The sequence below is a fragment of the Mandrillus leucophaeus genome, unplaced genomic scaffold, assembly GCF_000951045.1.
Source record: "Mandrillus leucophaeus isolate KB7577 unplaced genomic scaffold, Mleu.le_1.0 Scaffold154, whole genome shotgun sequence".
Classification (NCBI taxonomy): Eukaryota; Metazoa; Chordata; class Mammalia; order Primates; family Cercopithecidae; genus Mandrillus; species Mandrillus leucophaeus.
In genome coordinates this window covers 1,469,014-1,488,267 of record NW_012101521.1, presented here as the reverse complement: position 1 = coordinate 1,488,267, position 19,254 = coordinate 1,469,014, and the positions used below count along the sequence as shown (strand labels likewise).

The following is a 19,254-nucleotide window of genomic DNA, read 5'->3' as shown; positions in this document are numbered from 1 at the left end:
AAAGAAAGAAAGAAAGAGAGAGAAAGAGAGAAATAGAGAAAAAAAGAAAGAAAGAAAAGAATGAGGATGAAGTTGAGTAAGTGCCTTCTGCTCCAGGCTGTGTTGGGTTGGGGAATTTGAGAGGCATGGGGATGGTTGTCAACTTGTAGCATGTTAAATTGACTTTTAATGAGCATCTTCAGGATTTCTGTTTGCTGCTGCATAATGAGGAAGACTTTGCTGTTATTACTTGAAATTAACCTTTTTGGATGCATCACTTACACATCATTGAAGAATAATGACTGATTTCTTTTATAAAAATGTGCTTCATAAAATAAACGTATTATAAATTTTTAACACAGAACTCACAAGATAATTTCATCTTTATTTTTCTTCATAGTACAGCTTGCTCCTGACAGTATATTCATTTTCTTGCTTATTGTCTGTCTCCCCAGCTAAGATATTCCCTGAAGAAAGGCAGGGTGACTCTGCCTGCTCACTAGAGCTTGGGTGTGAGGAACAGTGTCAGGCCTTAGAAGGTACTCAGTGAATACAAACTGAATAAATATTACTGGCACATGAAGAGAAAGGCATGGAAACTCAAAGGTTCCAGGCTCTAAAATGCCCAGGAAACATCAATGCCAGGAAGGCAATGAATCCGTTGCCCCCGGCATTGATAATCTGTTCCTGACTTCCAGAATTATCTCTGTTTGCGGACCAAGCTGGGAGCTTGGGACATACGTATCCTGTATGAATAATAAATTATTCTGTATGAATAATATTCATGTATATTATTTTGTATGAATAATAAATAAATGATAAAATATTAATAGATTAATAATAATAATTAATTAAATCACCACTTCCTTTTGCATTGTGTTACAGGCTGAATTGTGAACCCCTAAATCTCATGTGTTGAAGTTCTAACCCCCCATACCTTAGCATGTGACAGTGTTTGGAGATGGAACCTTGAAAAGGGTGATTAAAATCCCAGCACTTTGGGAGGCCAAGGTGGGTGGATCACGTGAGGTTGGGAGTTCAAGACCAGCCTGACCAACATGGAGAAACCCTGTCTCTACTTAATGCAAAATTCGCTGGGCCTGGTGGCACATGTCTGTAATCCCAGCTACTCAGGAGGCTGAGGCAAGAGAATAGCTTGAATCCGGGAGGCGGAGGTTGTGGTGAGCTGAGATCACACCACTGCACTCCAGCCTGGGCCACAAGAGTGAAACCCCATCTCAAAAACAAACAAACAAAAAAACACCATGGTCATTAAAATCAGGCCATAAGGGTAGGTCCTGTTTCAATATGACTGCTGTTCTTAAGAGAAAATTTGGACACAGAGACACCGGAGGTGCAGCCACATAGAAGAAAGATCACGTGAAGACCCAGCAAGAAAGCGACTATCAACAAGCCAAGGACAGAGGCCTTAGGAAAAACCACCCCTGCTGACACCTTGATTTCAGACTTCCAGCCTCCAGAACCATGAGGAAATAAATTTCTGTTGTTTAGGCCACCCAGGCTGTAGAATTTTGTTACAGCAGCTCTAGCAAACTAATACAGTATGCTATACTTTCCCTTCCCTTTCCAGGGTTTTATGAGAGTTCAGTAACTGTTGTTCCCATTACTGAGATGAGAAAACTGAGACCCAGCGAGGGAAGTGACTTGGCTGAGACTCCATGACTCGATGGATTTCACTGCAGAAACCTTGGGAAGAGCCTCATGCAAGAGCCTGGGTCTTATCCCATTCCCACCCCACACCTAAGCATTGGCGAGCTTTTGGGTGGTGCCTCCTCTTTGCCGGGGCTTTGCCAGAGGTCCTGGCTGCTTTCCCCATATATCCCAGCACTCTCCAGTGACCCAGAGCCCTCCTATGAATGGCAAGAGGTGGATGGTGGATTCACCAAGTGGGAGACTGAGCCTACATCAGAGACAACAGGGTCCACTGTTCACCAACGTGCTCCATCAGAGAGGCAGGAAGGTCTCCAGAGACGGTGAGGTCTCCAGAGAGGGGCTCCAGTGAATTTCCCTCCTGCCCCATCCTCCTCCCTTGCCCCACTTCTACCCAGAGTCTCTAGTGAGGATGATCAGAGATGAGAGCTCCTCTTTTTGGGGTGACCTTACCAGTTATTAGGGGTCGAATTTTGTGCCCACTTCCCCAGCCCCACTCAAAAAAATGTGGAAGTTCTAACCTGCAGTACTTCATAAAATGACTTAATTAAAAGGTAGGGTCTTTATAGGGTGACCAAGTTAAAATAAGGTCATTAGGGAGGACCCCATCCAATATGAAATGGGGAAATTTGGATACAGACATGAACAGAAGATGAAATGAGGAGACACAGGGGGAAGATGGCCATCTACCAGCTAAGGAGAGAGGCCCTCACAGCTCTCAGGAGGAATTTACCCTGCTGACCTTGAATTTGGACTTCAACCCTCCAGCTATGGTACTTCGTCACAGCAGCCCTTGCAAACTTACACAGCAGTGATCCAAATGGGAATTCCCTCCCACGGGTGGGAGCTATGATTGGTTACACCAGAGGGGTCCTAGGGATGGAGACAAATTTGGGGTAGGATATGGAGTCTATGCTAGTGGGAATTTAAATAAAGGCAGCATTTGCTACCTAAATGTGGGCACACATATGCTAGCTTCGCCTTGGTAAAAAGGGAATAAATTCAAGGTTCTTGAATGTTGATGTGGGTGCACATTTGTAGGATGCATATATATCAGTGTGTCACATGCATTCAGGGTGTGTGGGCTCATTTATTTGTTCTTTGGCTCATTCATTCATTCATCATTCATCAGTTTCTTGAATGCTTGTACACACTTATAAATGCACAGGATAGAGAAATGAATTGGCAAAGGAATATGATAGACAAGCATGGGGATTAAGGGAGCATGAAGGGGGAGCATTTGTTTCTGTTTGATATATCAGGGAAGACTTCCTGGAAGAAGTGAGCTGAAACTGGCCAGGTGAAGAGGAGGAAGAAGGTCATGGCATGTAGACATGTAGGAAGAGAAATAGCAGTATATACCCCAAACTACACACAGTTCGGGTTGGTTCTATTCTTTGGAACAGTCCTACCCCTATCTGCACCCCATCGACACTCTGGAATCCCAGGTAGCAAGGCCATAGAGAAGGCACAGATGCCCAGGAGTCAACACTTTATTTTGTTCAGGCCAATCACACTGGGAGCCCAGCATCCCCGCAAGATTTGCCTTTGTGGGCCCGTCTTGTCTCTTGAGGGTGACCGTGCTGGCTGGCTTTGGCCACTGGGGAGGCCTGGCCAGTCTCTCTGTCTCCAGGTTATTGTAGAGTTGGGAAGTCTTGAAGGGCAGCTTCAAGGAGGCTGGAAGCAAACACAGGTCAGAGTTGATGAATGGGACAAAGGATGGGTAAGGTTTTTTTTTTTTTTTTGGAGGCAGGGTCTCACTTTGTCACCCAGGTTAGTGTGCAGTGGTGCAATCATAGCTCACTGCAGCCTCCAACTCCCGGGCTCAAGTGATCTTCCTGCTCCAGCCTCCCGAGTAGCTAGGATTACAGGTACATGTCACCACACCCAGTTAATTTTTTATTTTTTATTTCTTGTAGAGGTGGGGTCTCACTATGTTACCCAGGCTGGTCTCAAACTCCTGGCCTCAAGTGATCCTCCTGCCTCAGCCTCCCAAAGAACTGGGATTACAGGCATGAGCCACTGTGCCTGCCCAGGAAGATGGGTACATTTTGATGGAGACAATGAATGGGGTGGAGGGCCTGGAATTCTGTACACCCAGGTGGCATTACTGTAGCAACTCCACAGAAAGGGATGGCAGAGTGTAGGCAGCAGAAGGAGAACAAGTGGGGGAAAAAGTTGGGATAGATTTCCCAAAGGTCCAAAAATTCCAAAGTAACCTGGCATTTACTGCATCCATGGGGTGCCATGCTCTATTCTAGGAATCTCTCATATTCTCATGAAATCCACAGTGTTACTTTAGGTAGCTGGTACTCTTATCCCTATTTTCCAACTGAGGACGCAGGGGCTTGGAGAGACTGTATCATTTGTCCAGGGTCCAATGGCTAGTTACAGGGCAGAACTGAGCCTTGGGGAGTCTTGCTTCGTCCCAAAGCCCACCATGCATTTGCATTGTTGGAGGTGCTGCATTGTATAGCTGAAAAACTAGCATCCTTGGAGAAGAACCTTGCTCAGGGTAGGAAGGGGACTTGATTAAAATGGAATGGCAGAGACAAGATGTTCTGTGATGACTTCTGCTAAGGACTGTTCCCCTCATGGATGTGTGCCCTTTACTTGGCCTTTGAAACTGCTTTCTATGTCCCCGAGAGCATAATAATGTAAATGAATATCAGATCTTTACTCGGTAATTGAGAGCAGAGAGAAGGCCATGTTAAGTCAAATTAGTTTGCTCTGATATAGTCCAAGCCTGTCTCTGCGGAAGGGGCAATGGCTTTTTGATGGGCTGAGGCTGCCTCTCGAAGAAATAGAGGATGTGTGGCTCATTTGGGTCAAGGAGGCCTGCGGGTTGCAGCAGGTGCATCCTGAGAGCCATATGCAATCGCTCGACCATCTGAGCCTTGAGCTGCAGTGAGTTCTGAGATTCAGTGACTGGGAGATTTACGAGGGCTCATAGACTCTCAGGCAGCTCTAATTTCACTCATGAAGATGCCAGGAATGTGTCCCTACGGAAAACTTTTAAAGATAAATGTAGGGATTCTAGAGCTGGAAACCCAATTCTGCCCTGGTGATTCTGTACAAGTGACTTTAATCTTTCTGATCCTCAGTCTGTCAACCTGATAAATGGGGATAAATAATATCCACCACCACTTGGGGATATCAGGAGTACTAAATGACTGTCTGATGTGTCCACTCAATAAATGTAAGCCTTGGTTAGCAATGAATTCCTCTTTTTTTTTTTTGGAGAGGGTGTCTCGCTCTGTCTCCCAGGCTGGAGTGCAGTGGCGAGATCTCGGCTCGCTGCAAGCTCTGCCTCCCAGGTTCATGCCATTCTCCTGCCTCAGCCTCCCCAGTAGCTGGGACCACAGGCGCCTGCTACCACGCCCTGCTATTTTTTTGTATTTTTAGTGGAGACGGGGTTTCACCATGTTAGCCAGGATGGTCTCGATCTCCTGACCTTGTGATCTGCCCACCTTGGCCTCCCAAAGTGCTGGGATTACAAGCGTGAGCCACCGTGCCCGGCCTGAATTCCTTTTCTTACCTTGACTCCAGATGAGTGACAGGATGAGTGCTAGGAGCGGGAGGAAGGGCAGCCAGTAGTTACTTCTCCTGCACTGTTGCTCTGTGATTTTTGTACTTGTTCCCTCCCCGCTCAACCTAGGGCCTATTTCTCTCCATATGTAATGCAAGTGGACTCCACTATTCTGAAGGTCTCTTCCAACTCGGCCCTTTGCATGTCTGCGATCCCACCACGGATCTCCCGTCATTATGTGGACAGAATGCCATCGCAGCTCCTTCAACCCCAGGTGGAATGACATTAAGAAAAGAAAATGATAGTAGGGCGAGGAAACTTTAAATATCTGGCATCTTCTTCTTCTTTTTTTTTTCCTGAGACAGAGTTTCACTCTTGTTGCCCAGGCTGGAGTGCAGTGGTGGTGCCCTCAGCTCACTGCAACCTTCACCTCCTCAGTTCAAGCGATTCTCCTGCCTCAGCCTCCTGAGTAGCTGGGATTACAGGCACCAGCCAAGACACCCAGCTAATTTTTTGTATTTTTAGTAGAGACAAGGTTTCACCCTGTTGGTCAGTCTGGTCTCGAACTCCTGACCTTAGGTGATCTACCTACCTCAGCCTCCCAAAGTGCTGGGATAACAGGCGTGAGCTACCGCACCCGGCCACATCCAGCACCTTCTTTAGCGTCATCCCACAGGAACCCCTTACTTTCTGATGTGTCTGCATTTCAAAGTACAAGGAAATGGAGGTACCCAGCTGAGGGCTCGTGAAAGGCTTTGCATCCAGCAACACATGACTTCAGCTAAAACGTCTAAAAATCTTGATCTCTAAAGAAATTAGTTGTGGCAGTAAGGACAGTATAGGAGCACTTGCTCTCCCCAAGGCTGCAAGGTGAACTCTCATTCCCCAAGAACAGCCCCAGCCTGTTGCTTTTACCTGAACTGATGTCTACTTCTGGAGATATTTTTTCATTATGCTTGCAACATCGTCGTCTTTCCTCCCTGCCCCTGGCTCTCTGTGCTCGGGGGACGTTCCCTCACCACCGTCACCCGCAAGTCGTTGGATTCCTGGTCGACTTTTGATGCTGTCAGCACTTTTGAAGGACACGATGGAGCTGGAGGATGAGGACGAGTCGGACAGGTGAGCAGGATCCTCCTTGGGCTCTGGGCTCTTTTTCAAAATGGTCTTGATCCCCGAGAGAAAGGAACGATCAGCCTCTTTCGTCTCAAAGTGGACACTTGAACGCTGTGAACCGTCTTGCCCACCTTTGGCTGCTCCGGCCAAGGATGTAGGCGTCTGGGGCTTCCGGATAGCTGGGAGGAAGTCATCGAAGTCCACTTTGGTCTTGCGTTCGTAGTCGAGGCTTGGGAGTTTCCAGCTGAAGGGGTCACTGCCTAGAGGTTCCTCCATCAGGTGGGCAAACTGGCGGTTCTGGAAAACGAGCGGCTCCTTTCCAAGGTCTGGACAGCCCGCATCGTCCACAGAGGACTCCAGACACCGCCTCCGAGGACGCAGTGTGGGTGACAACAGCATGTCCCTGGGTGCGGTCGGGGAGCTCAGTTTTCTCCCCATGCTCGGTCTGGATTCTAAGAGGGACTCGCAGGAACTGAATCGGGTCTTCGCCTTCTCGGGGAGTAGGGTCGTGCCCCCGACACCATCTGAAGAGATGCATTTGAGGCTGGTGGACCTCAAGAGACCACCAGCGGCCCCTTCGATTTCCAGGGGTGACTTTGCCCCAACCCTCAACGAGAGGTTTCCCTCGTCACTGCCAGCCCTGCCCCTCCTTAGTGTGGAAGCCCCAGTCGTCTGATAAATGGGGAGAGTGGGCCAGTCCTCCAGGCCCAGCGTGGACCCCTGGCCTCTCTGGGCTCTCTTCCTCCGGAGCCCTTCCACGAACTCCGAGAGGGCCGCTGAAGGACTGGGCAGCTTTTCCCTCGATAGCGGGGATGTATTTGTACTCCGAGAAGCCAGGGGAGAGGACGCAGCTTCTAATCTCTCTGTGGACTTTCTCTGGACGGCAAGCCCTTCGCCGTCCCCAAAATGACAGTACTTTTGCCGGCGGACGAAGTGGGGAGAAACAGGCTTGTCTCCCGAGGTCTTGCTGCGGACATCTGCGGACCAGGCTCTGCTCAGTGCCGATTGGGTCCTCTCAGCGTCCCCAGCCTCCTCATTTATCCTGTGCCAAGAAGAAAAATGCAGTCTGTAGAAATTGTGCAATTCATACAATTTGTGCAATCGGTGTGAGAGCCCCTAAGCACAGGCACTAATATTATTTTTCTTTGGAAATACCATCCCTATCGCACTCTCAAATGAACCATATGATTTAATGTGCAAATTCAAGCCATGTAAATGATTTCTTGTTGCTTTCTGAATGCAATTTCTGTCTATAATTAAACCCAGCTAAGTACATTTGAGTAGATTAAAACTGCAGCTAGGACGGAAGAATTAGATTTATGAGGCATCATATCTGACATGATAGGACCTATCATCCCAGAGCTTACTGTGAAATAAGTAGTTTGCTTCTTCAAGACCGGAAGGGGACATACACTGGGTTGTTTGTTTATTTGGGGCGAAGCCCAGAGGACAGTCCCACTAAGTGGGGCTTCTGAGAGTCAAGACCCAAATATGTATCTCCACAGGATGCCCCATGACATCCCTGATTGTTTCATGGGGTGAGGGTGTAGGTAAAATCTTGTTCCCCCAGAAGGGAAAGACTCACATGAAATCAACTTAAAACCAAGACTAAACACAAGAGGACAGACGGTTTCTATTCTGGGACTCCACCAGACGTGGCTTTTATGCAGAGGGAGTTTGTAGCAGCAGCGCCAGAAACACTTTGCCTCTGAAAAGTAGAAGCCTCACAGTGGGACCAAATTAGAGACTGTAAAATAAATGGCATCATTCAAAGGAGAGAGACTGGAGTCCACCAACCTTTCCTTTAATAAATAAAATCTATCTGTCCTCTCTCTAAGAGAAACGACCCCCTTCCCTCCCACCAGCAAAGTCACAATTTATTTTTTTAAAAAGTAAAAAGTGGCCAAATGTCAGAGTTTTGGCATTGCAGATAAAGCCACTGTGGGTGCAGGCCTGAAGAGACGCTGAGGGCAATGCATACGCGGGTTTCCAATCATGGGGTCCCTGCCTCTGAGTGCATTGCTGCTGGAACTGTAACAATTGGGACGACTGCAGGATTCGGACCTCTATGTATAAAGCGTGACTGAGATTCTGCTACAAGACTTTGGGGAAGACTTCTTGCTTACCCAGCTGGATAACACCATTTCCACTCCTGATCACACAGGACAATTTAGGAGAAAAAGAACTGACCACAATGGCCCAATGGGCTTTTGAATCTGGGAAGGAAGCCAAGCCAAGGTCCCTTGAGGTGATGCCATGGAAGGCAGGGAAGGAATGGTTGGGGCAGGAGAGCAGCATCTTTCCCAGGGAAATAGGTGGGGGCTGAAATAGACTCAATGTTTGCCTCCCCTGAAAATCAATATGCTGACACCTAATCCTCAATGTGATGATATTAGGAGGTGGGGCTTTTGGGAGGTGATTAGGTCACCAGGGTGAAGCCCTTGTGAATGAGATTAGTGCCCTTATAAAAGAGGCCCCAGAGGGCTCCCTCACCCCTTCCACTGTGTGAGGACACAGTGAGATGGCCATCTATGAATCAGAAAACAAATGTAACTGCCAGCACCTTGACCTTAGATTTCCCAGCCTCTAGAACTATAAGAAATACATTTCTGTTGTTTATAAGCCAACCAGTCTATGGTGTTTTCGTTATAGCAGCCAGAAGAGACTGACACAGGCACCTAGACCCTGCCTTCCTGAGCGCCCGTGAGGACAGAGCTTCAGTGATTCCACAAACCTATCTCCTCTAGGTCTGGCAGGAGCTCCCCAGGCTGGGGGCCTGTGTGAGGTCACCATGGCAACGATGGGCCCAGCTAAAGGGCTTCATGAGGACAAGGCATAGAGCTGGCTGTGATCATCTGCCTCTCCTTATTCCCCATGTCAGATGGAAGAGGATTGCAGTAGCGGTCTGGTGATGGTAAGATCTGGGTGTCAAGGTGGCAACGTGGAGGAGCTACCTCCTCTCTCTCTCTGACCATCACCCTCAGTCCTTCTCCTGTGTGATCAGGCTTGCTATTCCTGCCCTCTTGCTCACCCTGTTCCAGGACGCTGTTCTCCTGGGACAGGCCAAGCCCTCCCTGCTTCTGGGTCTTGCATGAGCAGTTCTACCTGGAGTACTCCTTTCACTCCCCGAACCCTAGTCATGGTGCCTTCCTCCTGGGGCAGCCGGGACAGTGAAAGAAACGCCCTTGATACTGTCTCTGGCACCTAATCACCCAAATAATGGTTAGTGGTTATGATGAATAATTTATAACCAATAATAAATGGTTATTAATCATTAATAATTAAAGGCAATCATTATTACTACTATTTAACTTCTGGATCTCCAGAACCCAACTCCACACTGGACTCAATAAAAGCCTCAATTGAAGTTCAAAGAGGGATGCACAGGAGAATGAATGGGCAGGTGACCTTCAGCTCACCACAAGAAGAAAGGTTGGTTCCCATGTGCTAAAACAAAGGCCACACGTTTGCCCAGAGCAGCTCCCTCCTTTCCTATTTCTTGCCTGTTCCCATCACAGCTGGACATGGGCTGGAAGAGGAGATAGAGGGCTCCTTTGTGATTCCCCGAAGGCATATTTGTCAACTTCATTGCTTTGGAATCACTCCCCGAATACACGGCAGGATGGCATTCACACGCCTGTATTTTTTTTTTATTCCCTACTTTTTATTAATAAACAGCTTGGAGCTGCCAGGGGCAGTGGGCTGCTGCAGAACTGACAAAAGTCATTTCCATCCTGTCCTGGTCCTGAAAGGAGGCGGGTGTGATGAATGAGTGTCTTGGATGCTCTGTCTCATCCATTGCCTGCCACGTGAGGAGGGCAACATTGAGGGCTCCTGTCACCGAATCTCCCGGGACTCTGCCATCCTGCTCACCCTAGCTTCCACTGCCACTGCTGGCTGCAGACGCCAGGGCAGGGCATAAAAATGGAGGGTGAAGAAGTCCCAAGAGGAGGAAGAGGAGGAGGAGGAGGGAAGAGGGGGAGCCAAAAACATAGGGGGGAAAAAGGCATAAAAGTAGGTGGAAGGAGAATCACAGACCACAAGTCTGAACTGACAGTGTCTTGCTGACTCTCATTTCTGCACCTCCGGAGTTGGCACCAAGCCCAACATGTAGTAGATGTTCAGCAAATGCTGTCAAATTCAATCAAGGTAGATGAGAAAGAAGAGGTAGTCAGGATGAGAAAAGTGAAGGGAGGGCAAAGAAATGTAGGAAGAAGAGAAGGAGGGTCAGAGCATGAAAGAAGAGGAGGCAGTTTAAACAGGAAAGAAGTTGAAATGAGATGGAGAGAAAGAGGAAGGAGACCCAGAAGGGCAGTGGTGATGGAGAAGAAGGAAGGAGACTTAGGCAAAGGCAAGAAGGAGAGAAAGGAACATTGCAGAGGCCTTTCTGGCTGGCAACGAAGGATCTGCCATCTTCGGCTTTGACAAAAAGGCAAGATAGGCTGGGGTCCATGGTGAAGTAACCGGCTGCCCGGAAATGGGGATCTGGAGGTCACAGTCTGAGTGCTGGTGATCAGGTGCAGAGGCCATAGGTTTGCTAGGCCTAAGCCAGGAAGGTTCCCAGCTATGCCGGCACAGGGGAAGATTCACTCGCCTTCCCTGGGGCCCTTGAGGGGCAATGCCTTCTACAAGGCATGGAAGCCAAGATGTTCCAGCACAGCCACTCAGGCCCAGCTTGGCTGTCACGGGGTCTGATGTCTTGAGATTGGAGTGAGCTGAGTCCCACCTTTCTGGAATGGTCTGGTGCCTTTGAAACCTCAGCTGGTGAGCTTAAAACAGGAATACAAGCCATGCAGTGTAGACTCCTGGTGGTGGGGGCTGGAGAGGAGAAGAAGTGGGGGTCAAGTGAGGAGAGAGGGGGAAGAGAGGGCAAGAAGGAAGGAAAGAAAGAAGCTGCCCACGGCCAAGTGCTTCTTCCTGGCTTTCCCATGCAGAAATCCACCCACATCTCTGCAAGTGCTTTTTCCATTTCCTGTCTGCACCACCTCTCAAGGTATAAAGTTCCTTGCATCCACTCCTTTCTGTATAGAGACTGAAGAATTTAACCTGAATTCAGATGTCCTTTTGTAGGCTTTGGGATAAGGATCCCAAGTTCTGCTGAGTGAGGTTGGATGATCACCCCCGCTCCTGTCCCAGCGCTGGACACTTCAGACACATCCTATCTGACTTCATCTGGGGACCAGTAAGAGTCTTTTTTTTCCTTGTAGCTGTCTTCACAGGACCAGCTCGGTGTGGCTCAGATGGAACTCCCCATCATCATCATGATGGAGGGATGTCGGATAGTCAGGATGTTACGGTGTCTGCTTCCCGGAGCCTGGGCCAGGGAGAGAGATGATGTATAGAAGGCTCTCAGAGTCACTGAGAGACAGGATAGGCAGGGGTACTGTTACTCTTCAAGGAGAGACTCCAGAAAAGCCTTGGAGACATCTGCTGCCTGCCCTGTAGTCTGTCCAAAAAGGAATATCCTTCTGGTATACCTGCTACGGGAAAGAGCCAGAGGATAGTCCTTGAGCATCCAGCCACAAAGACGCTGGGCTGGTTCTATAACTTAGTGGATGAAATAGTCATTGGTCACAATGGCTACCCCTGACTAGATACCTACTTGCGCCAGGTGCTGTGATGGATACCAGGAATATAGGAGAGAGCAAATGGATGGTTCCTGCCCTCACAGCAACCCTGAGAGATAGGGATTATGATCTCCAGGCACAGAGAGGCTGAGTAACCTCTGCAAGCACACACAGCTGGCAACCAAGTCTGGTTTTACCACTCACTAGCCACGTGACCTGGGGACCACTGCTTAACTTCTCTAACCCTCAGCTTCCTTAGCTGAACAATGAGGGAAACCAGATTTGCCTTGCAATGCTGTGGAGATCAGAACTCCATGAGGGCAGGATTTTTATGCATTGTATTCGCTGCTACCAGTGTCTATAGAACAATGTCTATAGAACAATGTCACAGTAGGTGCTCAATGAATTTGCGTTGAGTAAGTGAGGGAAGCACCAGGGCCCTAACACCTTGTAGGTGCTCCATAAACATGTGTTGGATGCATGAGTGAATTGCCAGTCCTCAGGCACATAGTAGGTGCTCAATAAAATGTTCAAGTTATGAATCATGCTCTAGTGCTTGCCACATAGTAGGTTCCAATAAATATTGGACTGATTAAATGAATTGATGAATAAGGGTATTTATATGAAAATGCTGTAAGTATGGGTTGCTTCAAGTTATAGAAGTTTATTAGGTAAACTAGGACATGAAAACTCAGGAATACTGAAATTTCCACTCTTTCTAACCTACAAGACGGGGGGAATAAAAAAAGCTTCAGACGCAGAGAGACCTGAGTTCAAATCCCGGCTCTGTCTATTCCAAGTCAGGTTTGTTTTTTGTTTGTATGTTTTTGTTGTTTTGTTTTGTTTTGTTTGTGATGGAATCTTGCTCTGCTGCCCAGGCTGGAGTGCAGTGGCACGATTGTGACTCACTGCAAACTCTGCCTCCAGGGTTCAAGTGATTCTCCTGCCTCAGCCTCCCAAGTAGCTGGGATTACAGGTGCACACCACCACACCAGGCAAATTTTTGTATTTTTAGTAGCGACAGGGTTTCACCATGTTGGTCAGGATGGTCTCGAACTCCTGACCTCAAGTGATCCGCCCACCTCAGCCTCCCAAAGTGTGGGGATTACAGGCATGAGCCATGGTGCCCGGGCCCCCAGGTATCGTTTGAAGCCTGAACTTGTACAGGTGTAAGAGTGGGAATGACACTGCCCTAGGACCCAGGGTCTTGTGAGAAATGAGAGATGATGCGTGTCATATGCATATTCAGTATTTAAGAGTGGAAGCCATTTCTACTCCCATTACTTCCAGTACTGCCATTGAGTCAAAAGACACTACAGTTAAACTTTCATACATTACTTATTTATCTCAAAGTTAATCCTTTGACATAACGGTTTAACATAAATTTTAAAATCTTAACACTTGTCTGATTGCTTTTCTTTAATGACCTCTTTCATCAGTGCTAGAGAAGACCGCAGATTGAGGGCAGATGTTCAAGAGTAAACAATTCCCATGTATAAGCCTACTGTGAACCGCACGGAGAAGGGAAGTGGAGACTGAAGTGGTTGGTTCAGCCTCAGAACGAGCTAGTGTCTGAGACAGTGTCTCCTGCTTGGACCATATCCCTTCCCCTTTCAGATTAGCTTATGAATGGGGCCCCATCATTTTATCTCTAGTGTCGACCACAGAAGCAGATGCTCCATGAAAACTGGCGAAGAACAAAGAAGGCACCTGTATCTGCATGTATTGTAGGCAGTATCTCATCAAGCTAAGAAGCATCACCCCATCAACATCAGAGGCATCACCCCACCTTGCAAATGAGGAAACTGAGGCTCAGTGGTGAGAAACCATTTGCTCAAGGCCATACTGCTAAGTGGCAGGGCCTGCATTTGAACGCTGGTGGGCCAGCTCTGAATCCCGTTCTTCTCCTTCCACTACATCACACACCCACCGGGCAGAAGGCTGACGGGAAACCTCAACCAGTTGAATTTACATCTACACGTACATATTTTTCAAAATCCACTGCAATGTAATGAACCAAGAAAGTCCAAGTCAAGGAGATGCTGGATTTACTGTCATTAGATTTAATCACACAGCAAAACAAGCAAACAAACAAAACATAATTCCCAGGTCTGAGTGTGGTCAGAGCCTGGGCCAATTCTAGCTACGGGAAACTCAATACAGATTTAATGACACCGTGAATCATCCCCCAAAGCATGCTGTCAGCCCCCATTCTTCATCCATTCCCTGAAATTAAAGAGGAAATTAAAAACATATTGATGTTCTTTAATACTGGTGAGGCCTGAGATGGGAAACCAGATGCTCTTTGAAGATGGCCTGAAGATTTGGTAACTGAGTCCAAAATAACAACAGAGAGTCTGTAATAAAAGTTGACATGGTACCCAGGACTATGCCTTATGCAGGGAATGGGAGGCACTTATTAAGCTACTGTGGTGCACAGGTAAATACCACATCATTAGAGTTGTCATGTATTATGCCTTTAGGCTTTATAGACATTACTCAAGTTTATGCTCACAACAGTCCTCTAAAGCAGATACTGCAATCTTCCCCTGTCAGAACCGACGCTCAGAAAGAATCAGTTATTTGTCATGTCATAAGTGGGAGAACATGGATTTAAACCAAGGAGTCCTACCCCAGGCCCATGGCTCCCAACTGCTTTACTCTACTGCCCTTTATTGTCCCATTTTATAAATGAGGAAGCTGAGGCTAAGAGAGGCAAATGGGCTTGTTGAGAAGGAGCAGAGCTGAGACTCCCACCCTGGTCTGTCTGTCTACCTATAATGTTCCGAGCACATAGCAGCAGAAGATGGGCTGCCCTCCCATCCTGGGGAGAGCAGTGTAGGTGTTGAGTCTGGAAAAAAACATGCAGAAGGGTCAGCAATGCAAGAAATTCCAGAGACACTGTGAAGCACAGACTATAAATGCACCAAGAGGTTGGCAAAGGAGAGAGCAGTCAGTACTGGTGCCTGGGTGCACAGCCTTCCTTTCTTTTTTTTTGAGATGGAGTTTCATTCTTGTCGCCCAGGCTGCAGTGCAATGGCGTGATCTCGGCTCACTGCAACCTCCACCTCCCAAGTTCAAGCAATTCTCCTGCCTCAGCCTCCCAAGTAGCTGGGATTATAGGCGCCCACCACCACCACAGCCAGCTAATTTTTGTATTTTTAGTAGAGATGGGGTTTTGCCATGTTGGTCAGGCTGGTCTCCAACTCCTGACCCCAAGTGATCCGCCCACCTCAGCCTCCCAAAGTGCTGGGATTATGGGCGTGAGCCACCACGCCCGGCCATGCACAGCCTTTCTTGAGGAGGTGGGTTGAGTCAGGCTTTGGAAGAAGGGTAGGATTTCAGTGTTGACGATGGCTCGAGAAAGACATTCCAAGCAAGAGCAGAAGATTCCTCCTATCGATTCTTAGCTTACTCAATCTGCAAAACTCTTGACAAGCAAGGGCTGATATCTAAATTTCACAGGCCGAGGAAAATGAGGCTTAGGAAGCTCCCTCACCCCTAGCTGAGAGGGAAGTTCAAAGTAAGGAGGATGCCAAGGTAGCAGGGAAGTGAGGGGGAGGTGACATTAGCAGCAATCTATCCCCATGCTGTCCCCATGCCTGGCCACTCCTGGCGTGGGGAATAGAGTCAGGAAATAGACATGGTGAATATCCTGCATTCCTTACGATATGGCAGTTTTTATGAGACAAGGTCACTCTCAAGGCTTGCTTGCTGTTCTCTCTGATGCTTAAGGTCAGTGCCGAGTCTTTGACAATTTTACAACCCAATCCATCGAGCTGCCCTGAGTGGACACCTGCCTCCATGCCTTCTGCGGCTCAGCAGAATTTGGCTTGACTTCACCCACACATTCTTACTGGCTACCGGGGACAAAGGTCAGTGATTTTTGCATAGAGTTGCCCATTCAAGTCACCCTTGGAAGTCTACCCTCCGCAAAAAAAAAAAAAAACAGTTAAACTGGAGCTGGGTAGTGATAAGGGGATCATTCTCATTTAAAAGAGACTGAAGAGTAATGCAAGATGTTAATAATAAGAAAAATTGAACAGGCAAAAAGGGTATATGGGAGGATAATTGGGTAATATAAATATGGATAATATTATGGATTTCTTAATTTTCCTAAGTGTGATAGTGATACGTTAGAAAATGTCCTTCTTAGAAGAAAGATGTGAAACTATTTAAGGAGAGCTGTTGTGATGTTGTCAACTTGTTTTCATAAGGGAAAGAAAGGGAAAGGAGAAGGGAGAAGAGGAAGGAGGGGAGAGGAGGGGAGGGAAGGAGGGGAGAGGAGGGGAGGGAAGGAGGGAAGGAGGAAAGGAGGGAGGGAAGGAGGGACGGAGGGAGGGAAGGGAAGGAAGGAAGGAAGGAAGGAAGGAAGGAAGGAAGGAAGGAAGGAAGGAAGGAAGGAAGGAAGGGAAGGGAGGGAGGGAGGCAGGGAGGGAGGAAGGAAATTAGCCTAATAAGAAAGAATTAGGAGGGAGTCAGAGAGGAAGGAACTGATACTCTGCAGATGATTCTGATAAACCATTATTCCATATTTCAAGAAAAACCAGACAAACATTTTCACTCACCCTTTAATATTCAGCCCAACTGTAGCTTCCCCCAGAAGTCTTTCCGCCCTCTGGCCTGGATTGGGGCCTCTCCTGGCTCCCACAGCCTCCTGTGTCCCCCTCTGTACTGCTGTTGTCTATTTACTTATTTGTATCTCCCAGCAAGACTGTTAGTTTCTGGAGGAGACCACATCTTTTTTCTATGAATCCCCAACATCAGGAATGCCCTAAAGAAAGCTTGTAGAATGGAAAGAATGAAGGAATGGAGGAGTACAAAGATGGGGGATTGTGGAACTGTGGAAAGAATGTGCAAAGGGCTGAATAATTCAGAACCCAGTATTTCCACTCTCCAGTCAGTCACATCCACTTCTCCTGGCTGAAAAACAAGATTGAAAACCCACTTCCAGTACACAATCAAAAGTGAATTCTCCATATTTCTAACACTAAGCCAAGAGCCTTGTTTCATTTCTACAGGATGTGATCAATTTCTAGAATAACAAATCGACAGGGAGCTGCGGCCTCATCTGGTTTGAACCCCTCATTCTACACCTAGAAAAACAGAGAAGGGCATAGAACTTCCCAAGTCACACTCTGATGAGATGGTGCAAGTACTGGCTCTACAACTCCAGTCTTTTACCTTCTGCTACAATTTTCACAATGTTTTGAAGAACGTAATTCTAGATTTGCAGAGTAATTAAAATCTACTTGGCTTGTAGATTCAATTTGGATTCAACATATTTAAGCGAATTTAATGCATCCCTTCACTTTCCATGCAGAGACATTGCCTCACCAGAGTATGGTGAAATGGCAATAGTCACAGAAAACCTCAGACTAATTCATAAAAGCACCCAGCTCCCCATGAAGATGCAGCTTTACGTGAATGGAAATTATGCATCCATTAATATTTCCTTGCTTCCATCCTGAATCATTTATTGAGTGTCGTGACGACAGATGCTGTCAACACAGAGATGAACAGTGCTTGCCTTCAGGGAACTTACATTCTGGAGGGGGTGGTAGATTCACTAAGTTAGGACTGGAAGAAAATATGAGTGAAACTTCATGTTTCCCTAGGCATAGAAGGTAAGAAAAAAAAACTTTTATTTTAAGTTCAGGGGTACATGTGCAGGTTTGTTCTATAGGTAAACTTGTGTCACAGGGGTTTGTTGCACAGATTATTTCGTCACCCAGGAATTAAGTCTAGTACCCACTAGTTATTTTTTCTGATTCTCTCCCTCTTCCCACCCTCCACCCTCTGATAGGCCCCAGTGTGTTTTGTTCCCCTCTATGTGTCCATGTGCTTTCATAATTTAGCTTCCACTTATAAGTGAGATCATGTGGTATTTGGTTTTCTGTTCCTGTATTAGTTTGCTAAAGATAATGGCCTCCAGCTCCATTCATGTCCCTGCAAAGGACATGATCTCATTCTTTTTTATGGCTGCATAGTATTCCATAGCATATATGTACCACATTTTCTTTATCCAGTCTACCACTGATGGGCATTTAAGTTTATTCCATGCCTTTGCTATTGTGAATGGTGCTCTGATGAGTATACATATGCATGTGTCTTTATGGTAAAACAATTTATATTCCTTTGGGTACATACCCAGTAATGGGACTGCTGGGTCAAATGGTATTTCTGCTTTTGGTCTCTAAGGACTCACCATGCTGTTTTCCACAGTGGTCAAGGTGGATTAAATACTAAAATGTAAAAGCCAAAACTATAAAAACTCTAGAAGACAACCTGGGCAATACCATTCTGGACATAGGAACGGGCAAAGATTTCATGATGAAGATGACAAAAGCAATGGCAACCAAAGCAAAAACTGACAAATGGGATCAAATTAAACTAAAGAGCTTCTGTACAGCAAAAGAGACTATCAACAAGGTGAAGAGACAACCTACAGAATGGGAGAAAATATTTGCAAACCATGCATGTGACAAAGGTCTAATATCCAGCATCCATAAGGAACTTAAACAAATGTATAAGAAAAAAAAACCATTAAAAAGTGAGGAAAGGACAAGAACAGACACTTTTAAAAAGAAGGGATACATGTGACCAACAAGCATATGTAAAGAAGCTCAACATCACTGATCATTAGAAATGCAAAGCAAAACCACAATGAGACACCAACTCACACCAGTTAGAATGGCTATTATTAAAAAGTCAAAAAATGGCAGGTGCTGGCAAGGTTGCAGATAAAAAGGAATGCTTATACACTGTTGGTGGAAGTGTACATTAGAAAAAAAATGTTTATTTACATAAAAGAATAAAAGCCTAGCTCAGCTCTCAGCTTCCAGATATAGTAGCTTGCATCAGAGCTACCTGGAAAGCCAGAAAAGTAGAATTCAAATTTAAGGACAGTGGAAAGCCATCAAAGCAGCCAGGACTCAAAAGGCCAAATCTTGGAAAGAGGGAAATACACTGAAGGTGAACACAGTATGATGTGGCATTTCCCTGAGAGTCATTTGCTGACCTGAAAGAAGAATTAAGATGGAGAACTTATACTTCCAGATGCTATATTGGTTCAAGGATGGACACATAGAAAAGTGAACTAGAATAGGGTCTGGAGACAGACGTATGTACATAAGATCACTTGATTTATGACAAATTCATACTGTTGTGTAATGTGGACAATATCATTTCTCTAAAACATATGTGCTAGACCAACTAGATATCTATATGGAAAAGAGTGAGCCCTACCTCACACCACAAATAAGTATCAATTCATGATGCATTGTATATCTAGGTATAAAAGGTAAATCAATACAATGTCTACAAAAAATAAGAAAATATTGCATGATTTCAAAGTAGGCAAATAATTTTTCAACAATATATAAAGAGTACCAA

General features: G+C 46.4%; 1 protein-coding gene across 1 annotated transcript in view; it reads right to left on the bottom strand.

The window, feature by feature from the left end:
• Positions 1–3,125: 3,125 nt before the first annotated feature.
• The window catches only part of MYO18B (myosin XVIIIB), a 316,623-nt gene continuing 300,494 nt past the window's right edge, over positions 3,126–19,254 (bottom strand). The window contains exons 42-43 of the mRNA XM_011975366.1: positions 6,095–7,334; positions 3,126–3,327 (exon numbers count right to left, since the gene is read on the bottom strand). Of these exons, the coding sequence (XP_011830756.1) occupies positions 6,107–7,334 (1,228 nt within the window). The 3' untranslated portion in view covers positions 3,126–3,327; positions 6,095–6,106. The remainder of the gene's footprint in view (positions 3,328–6,094; positions 7,335–19,254) is intronic.